At 41.9% G+C, this 8,203-nt stretch overlaps 1 protein-coding gene across 1 annotated transcript in view; it reads right to left on the reverse strand.

The window, feature by feature from the left end:
* Positions 1-8,203, reverse strand: part of LOC119416675 (microtubule-associated protein RP/EB family member 1) — a gene marked incomplete at its 3' end in the record, with an annotated part of 47,620 nt that overhangs the window by 19,631 nt on the left and 19,786 nt on the right. The window contains 1 exon segment of the mRNA XM_037683859.1: positions 1,528-1,658. Within this exon segment, the coding sequence (XP_037539787.1) occupies positions 1,528-1,648 (121 nt within the window).

Consider the following 8,203-nt stretch of genomic DNA (forward strand, 5'->3'; position numbering starts at 1 on the left):
CTGGTTGATCCACTCTGAGAAGGTGCTATTTAAGAGACTGAGCTGAAAACAGCACCTCAGACTGAGGAAGTCTCTCGGATGAGAGATGAAACATTTCTACATTTTTTTTGTTGATTTGCTTTGTTTTTTTTGTTTTTTTTTGAATGTCCAGAGGACCAGATTTAACTTTTTTAGATTTTTCTACCTGGATTATTGAGCATGCATCAGGAAATTTTCCGGTATTGCATATTTTAAAATACTTTTTGCATACTTTTAACTTGTGCAAATTACCCCCACAATAAATTTGGTAAAGTTTATTTGAATCTTGTCTCCTTCCTCCAGTAGAACAAACTTACGTGTCCTTTTATTTCCTGGAGTATAATCCCAGGTGGCGTTGTTGGTTTTCACTCATTGCAAATTGACTAAAGATCTAACATTTTCCATTATAACGTTCATATTCGTTTTTTAAGAGATAACCACACCCTCAGTGCTACACTATGTTTGTAACTCAACATCCATGGCAACATCTGTTTTCTCCACTCCAGCAGCTGCATTGAGCTGTGTTAACACATGCATTTTCTTTAGCCTTTCATTTCAGATTTCTGCTGCTAATGATTGGAACAATTTACAAACTAAAACTCATTTCTTTTCTCCCATCTGCTTCTTTTAAAAGCTCAGTGACAGCATCCCTTCATGATCCTTGCACATGCACCTCACTGTCTGTGAACTGGTTTGTTCCACCTTGGAGTAAGCTGTTGGGGGAAGAATCAGTTTTGTTGTGTGTTTCCTTGACTGATGAAGCCTTCTGGATCGAAGGCGAAACCTTCCAGCACAAAAAAAGAAACTGTCCAGATGACCTGATTGAAAAATGTGGGATTGTAATCCTGGATTATTGAGCATGGACTTTGTTGTTCACTGTGTGTTGTTACGTTCTTGTGCCATGGACCTGTTCTAGCTCTTTCTGTGTTACACAGACCTTGGTCTGTAGGGGTTGATGTTTAGCTTGTAGCTGTTTATTACTTCACTCTGATGTCTTACTGCTTCAGATCTGCTGCGTCTTGGCCAGATCCTAAAAGAAAAGGATCATTTGTTCTGTCTAACATGATCAAATAAGGTGAAATAAATGAAAAGTGAATGCTGCTTGGAGTTATGTTTATAGAGTAACAGAAGCAGGTCTCAGTGCACTGAGCAGCCTTCACTGTGCAACATGTGATCACCCCGCTGCTGCCCTGGGGTCAAAATGATCCATGACGCCTCATGTTGAACAGCATGAATGGGCCACTTTGACACAACGTGAGGGTGCACACAACCAGCATGAAGATGAGCTGCTCTTTCTGTTGTTCCAATTCACACCGAGCTAAGGACCAGAGCACATTAACTATAGAAGACAAAAATCAAACAGGCTTTGTCATGTTCTAAACGTGTTATTTACCATTTTAATCAACCAGACACCAGTGCTGCTCTTAATGTGGGATCACAGATCCTGGGTCTTTTTAACTGTGTGTAGATACTGCAGAGATCAAATCTAATCCATCATTAGTTTCTTACCTGTACACAACATCTCTATCTTAGTGAGGTTCATCAGTAACGACTCGTTGATCCAGACCAGCATGTCATGACGACTCAGGTTGTCACTGGTCACTGAGGTTGCGTACACGTTCACAGCCATTGTTGCTCACCTGCAGAAACAGAGCAGAGCTCGTTAGCATGTCCAAATGGAGGCAAGCTCAAACATAGTGTGCACAAAGTGAACAGTCACTGTGTTGATGTTAAAACAGCAATCACTGAATGTTTACAGCAGGGCATGACACAAAACAATTAGCACACAATTCCCGTTAGCCTGAAACAGGCAGGACACAACTCTGCACAAGGCTGTGGACGGCCAACATCTCCAAAATCTGAAACTAACTCACAATTTAGTCAGATTTTTCTATAACACTTGAATTTATTGGGACAACACCACCCCCTACGGTCACAATATACGGTGGTCACAAAATATGGTGTAACACCGGTTCGCAACGAGCTCCAAACAGTCAGGAAGTTGATTAATTCTCTGTTTCCTTACGGTAGTTGAACCAGAAGATTCATCTTTAGTGAAATATTTCCACATTATTGATGCAGTTCTACAGTGTCTTGCGAAAGTACTGGACCCCTTGAACTTTTCAACCTTTTGCCACATTTCAGGCTTCAAACATAAAGATATAAAATTTAAATTTTTTGTGAAGAATCAACAAGTGGGACACAATCGTGAAGTGGAATGAAATTTATTGGATGTGTCAAACTTTTTTAACAAATAAAAAACTGAAAAGTGGGGTGTGCAATATTATTGGGCCCCCTTGCGTTAATACTTTGTAGCTCCGCCTTTTGCTGCAGTTCCAGCTGCAGTTCCAGCTGCAAGTCTCTTGGGGTTTGTCTCCATCAGTTTTGAACATGGAGACACTGAAGTTCTGCCCATTCTTCCTGCAAAACAGCTGGAGCTCAGTGAGGTTGGATGGAGAGCGTTTGTGAACAGCAGTCTTCAGCTCTTTCCACAGATTCTCGATTGGATTCAGGTCTGGACTTTGTCTTGGCCATTCCAACACCTGGATACGTTTATTTGTGAACCATTCCATTGTAGATGTGGCTTTATGTTTTGGATCATTGTCTTGTTGGAAGATAAATCTCCGTCCCAGTCTCAGGTCTCTTGCAGACTCAAACTGGTTTTCTTCCAGAATGGTCCTGTATTTGGCTCCATCCATCTTCCATCAATTCTGACCATCTTCCCTGTCCCTGCTGACGAAAAGCAGGCCCAAACCATGATGCTGCCACCACCATGTTTGACAGTGGGGATGGTGTGTTCAGGGTGATGAGCTGTGTTGCTTTTACTCCAAACATATCGTTTTGCATTGTGGCCAAACAGTTGGATTCTGGTTTCATGTGACCAGAGCACCTTCTTCCACATGTTTGGTGTCTCCCAGGTGCTTGTGACAAACTTTAAACACTTTTTATGGATATCTTTGAGAAATGTCTTTCTTCTTGCCACTCTTCCATAAAGACCAGATTTGTGCAGTGTACGACTGATTGTTGTCCTATGGACAGACTCTCCCACCTCAGCTGTAGATCTCTGCAGTTCATCCAGAGTGATCATGGACCTCTTGGCTGCATCTCTGATCAGTCTTCTCCTTGTTCCAGATGAAAGTTTAGAGGGACGGCCGGGTCTTGGTAGATTTGCAGTGGTCTCATATTCCTTCCATTTCAATAGGATTGCTTGCACAGTGCTCCTTGGGATGTTTAAAGCTTGGGAAATCTTTTTGTATCCAAATCTGTCTTTAAACTTCTCCACAACAGTATCTCGGACCTGCCTGGTGTGTTCCTTGGTCTTCATGATGCTCTCTGGTCTTTGAACAGAACCCTGAGACTATCACAGAGCAGGTGCATTTATACGGAGACTTGATTACACACAGGTGGATTCTATTGATCATCATCAGTCATTTGGGACAACATTGGATCATTCATAGATCCTCACTGAACTTCTGGACTGAGTTTGCTGCGCTGAAAGTAAAGGGGGCCAATAATATTACACGCCCCACTTTTCAGTTTTTTATTTGTTAAAAAAGTTTGATACATCCAATAAATTTCATTCCACTTCACGATTGTGTCCCACTTGTTGATTCTTCACAAAAAATTAAAATTTTATATCTTTATGTTTGAAGCCTGAAATGTGGCAAAAGGTTGAAGGGTTTAAGTGCCCGAATACTTTCACAAGGCTCTGTACCCGTTTGCCAAAACTGGGTCTGCTCTGCTCCATCCGTCTGCTTGGAGGAATCCATTTTGTAACCCGCACCCGGTGCGGATCACGTGACACATGACGCAATGACATAACGGCGACGTAATGACATCACCACAAATACTCGACGCGAAATTTAAAAACTCGATAGATGTCCTAGGAATCGATGTGTAGATTACTCGAGTAGTCTGTTAAAGCCCTAGTACACACCAGTATAAACTCCATGAGAATGTCCTGCCTTCATACAATTCAGAAAGGAATCGAGTTCTGTGTTCCTGAGAAGGTTGGTGAAAAATGCTTGTATCAACCCTACAACAAAAGACTGCTGCTAAAGTGAGCATCATTATCTGACGTGAAACAAGTCCTGTTATTATTCAGAGACATGTCCTGCGGTCTGATATAAATAAAATCTGTTTGTCCATAATGACCTTCATTTTACATATGGAGGAAAAGTGTTTGGACGAATACTCTTTACGTTACGCTTCCATTAGGTAAAATTATTAAACAGCATGGGATAAATTTTCATTGTTATGCTGATGACACACAATTATATTTGTCCATTAAACCCAATGAATCCAATCAGCTACTTAGACTACAAGCATGTCTTAAAGACATAAAAACCTGGATGACCCTTAATTTTCTCCTTTTGAACACAGACAAGACTGAGGTTTTGGTTTTTGGACCTGAGCACCTTAGGAATGAATGTTTCAGTCTTTCTCCCTCCTTAGATGCATTAATCTGTCCTCCTGCTCTAATGTTAAAAATCTTGGTGTTATTTTTGATCAGGACATGTCTTTTATCCCCCACATTAAAAACATTACTAGAACCTCCTTCTTCCACCTGCGTAATATCACTAACATTAGAAACATCTGATCTAAAGATGATGCAGAAAAACTGGTCCATGCATTTGTCACGTCTAGACTGGACTATTGCAATGGTTTATTATCTGGGTGTCCAAATACTTCTTTAAAACGTCTTCAGTTGATCCAAAATGCTGCTGCCAGAGTCTTAACTGGAGTTACTGGGAAAGATCATATCTCTCCAGTTTTAGTTTATCTCTGTTGGCTCCCTGTCAAATCCAGAACTGAATTCAAAATCTGACTTCTAACCTACAAAGCTCTCAACAACCTAGCTCCATCCTATATTAAAGATCTTATTGTTCCATATTTTCCTAACAGAGCTCTTCACTCTCAGACTGCAGGCTATCTCGTGGTCCCCATAGTTTCTAAAAGCAGAATGGGAGGAAGATCCTTCAGTTCTCAGGCTCCTCTCTTGTGGAACCAACTTCCAGTTTCTGTCCGTGAGTCTGACACATTGTCCAGTTTTAAGACTGGGATTAAGACTTTCCTTTTTTATTAATCTTATAGTTAGGGATCGGCTTATGTTGCCTTAAGTTTAGACTACTAGAGGACAAACTGACCCAATTTCCTTAAATAAATTGTTAAAATTGAATAGTTTTCATTTGATACTATTTCTATCTTAACACGATTCTTGACCTGCCATTGTGTATCTATTCCTACCAAACCCAGCTGGTTGAAGCAGATGGTCCTCTTGTCCTGATCCTGGTTCTGATAAAGGTTTCTTCCTCATGAGGGAGTTTTTCTTTCCACTGTCGCCTTCATGCTCGCTCAAGATGAGAGTTCCGTGATGGAGTTAAACTCAAAGCTGCTCCTCAGATAAATAATGTTCAATTATTATTTTTGTATAGGAATGTTTCTGTTCAGTCCCTGAGACGACTTCCGGTTCCAGTAAGCTGATGGACGACAACTCCCCCCAGCCCGTTTTTCGAACTGGACTAAAGTTGGTCCTCCTTCCAACCGAATTCAGTGTTCAGTGACTCGGAGAGCCGTACGGGATCGTCCTATATAAATATATATATATATATATATATATATATATATAAATATATATATATACACATATATTTATATTATCGGTCCAGGACCGGCCGCTCTCATCCCACTGGTCACTCTGAGCACACTCTGCCGGCCAGGTGACCCCTCGAGCTGGGGAGTTGTCGATTGAAGATCCAGTGTTTTTTTTCTCTCTCTGGACCCAAACAAATTTCTCATCTGGACCTTGTGGTTCTACCTGGGTCTGACAAGAATTGCTGGGTGGTAATTTGCTGGCTTTTTCGCTGGCTTTCTGTTGGACTGGCCCTTCGTGGCGTCTTCATTCGGTGTGGAGGAACAGGAAGTGTACCTGTGTCCCCAAACAGGACCAGAACCGAACCAAGTTGGCTGTGGGGGACTTTGTCTTCAATAGAGCCGGTCTCGGCTTCAGTGAGGAGCCCGTTACCTTTAAACAAAGGACTGTCCACCTCTGTGGAAATTGTTGTGTTCGCCTAGAGGAAACGCTCTGATGCTTTGAAGCGCTGCTGGAACCGAACCGGAGCAGAACCTAGCCTGGGGCGACTTCAGCCTCTTTGGCCAGTCTCATCATTGTTCACCGGAGGTAGCCTCTCGTGCTGTAGAGTGCCGGAGCCGGACTGGAGCAGAACCGGACCAGTGACGACTTCAGCCTCTCTGGTCAGTTTTGTCGTTTTTCGCCGGGAGTGGCCTCTGGTGCTGTGGGGTGCGGAGGAGCAGACGAGCAGGGTGACGTGCAGAGAAGCGGAGTGAAGCGCAGAGGAGCAGCGATGCGTGGTGCTCGAGAGAAGTCCGGAGTTTGCATCGGAGTTGCTGCAGGCTTCCATCCAAACTCATCTGGATAATAATTAATTTTTATTCAGAATCATGCCGTTGTCCCCGTTGACCTGAAATGAGCTAGGACTAGGGCTGCAACAACGAATCGATAAAATCGATAAAAATCGATGATTAAAAGCGTTGGCAACGAATTTCATTATTGATTCGTTGTGTCGCGCGATTATGCATCTCTCACGGCGCTGCGGAGCCGTTTCGTTTTGTTCACGGGCAGTTCATTGTCAATGCTGACTGACTGAATAAAGTTTGAAAAAAAAAACAACTCTGCAGCACGAGTTGAACAGAGCGAGGGGGGAGTCGGAAACAGAGCAGAGGCTGTTTTCAAAGGAAAATAAGTAAATTTTACAAATGACCAACGCAGCGAAAACTGTTTGACCCAAGTCCTCCAAAGAGTGGGAGAACTTCACAAAGATAAAAAATGAGAAGCATGCAGCTTTGAAAAGTGACAACACGACACGGGAGAACCACAGAGATAAACATAAACATGTCGGAGTCACGAGGAGGAAGAAGGAGCTGCAGCTGATACAACTCGTGTTGTAGGTGAGTCTCTACAATTAAACACATTGTTCTGTTTCAAGAGAGAAAACGTAACGTCAGTCTGTCTGAAGATTCAGTACAGTACTTGGGTGTGCACCTGAATGACAACCTCAGCTGGAGCAACAACACCACCAGCCTGATCAAGAAAGCTCATCAGAGACTCTACTTCCTCAGACGGCTGAGGCGAGCTGGTCTGGGAAGCTCAGTCCTCACCTCCTTCTACAGGTGTGCAGTGGAGAGCATCCTGTGCTCCAGCATCAATGTGTGGCATGGAGGCTGCACAGCTGCAGAAAGAAAAGCTTTGCAGAGAGTGGTGAAGGCTGCACAGAAGATTTTGGAGTCAGCCTCCCCACCATCACAGACATCTACACCTCCAGATGCAGGAAGAGGGCCACCTGCATCATGAAGGACCACACTCACCCAGCACACACACTTTTTGCCCCACTCCCCTCAGGAAGGAGGTTAAGGAGCATTAAGTGTAGAACCAATAGACTGAGGAAGAGCTTCTACCCTGAGGCTGTTAGACTCATGAATCTCTAACTAGAATAATCACTGTGAAAAAACCATATCATGTTGCTGCTGATCTGTTTCATGTTGCTGCTGATCTGTTTCAATGTTGCTGCTGATCTGTTTCATGTTGATGTGTTCATGCGTGCACATCTGCTCACAGACTCATGTTCATGTTTGTGCTGATGTTCAATGTTTTTATGTTATGAGTGCTTAGTGTATATTTAGTTGATGTTTTTCTTAGTTCATATCTTAGATGTTATTACTGTTTTTCTTATACATTTTATTGTTGGATGTAACTGGGACCCCGTGTACATAATTTCACTCCACCACATGTACCACATGAGGTGCGAATGACAATAAAGAAACTCTGACTCTGACTCTGAGATGAAGCTGTTTGTTTGTTTGTTGATTAATGACAGTGATAGAGAAAGTGTGTTACTTTTTATTTAATTGGTACAAGCAGTGTTTAAATGTGATTTATAAATAAATCTAACACAAAGATAATAATTTAATGATTAAGCTTCAACTTTTAATTTGCTGGCAAAGTCTGAAGACACTGCAGTATGGCAGGATGAATTGCATTTAATCAGGAATTAAAGTAATTTATTACATCTACTCAAATGTGTGTAATTAAGTATTATATATATATATATATATATATATATATATATATATATATATATATATATATATATATATATATATATAT

The sequence above is a fragment of the Nematolebias whitei genome, chromosome 11, assembly GCF_014905685.2.
Source record: "Nematolebias whitei isolate Nwh7 chromosome 11, NemWhi1, whole genome shotgun sequence".
NCBI lineage: Eukaryota > Metazoa > Chordata > Actinopteri > Cyprinodontiformes > Rivulidae > Nematolebias > Nematolebias whitei.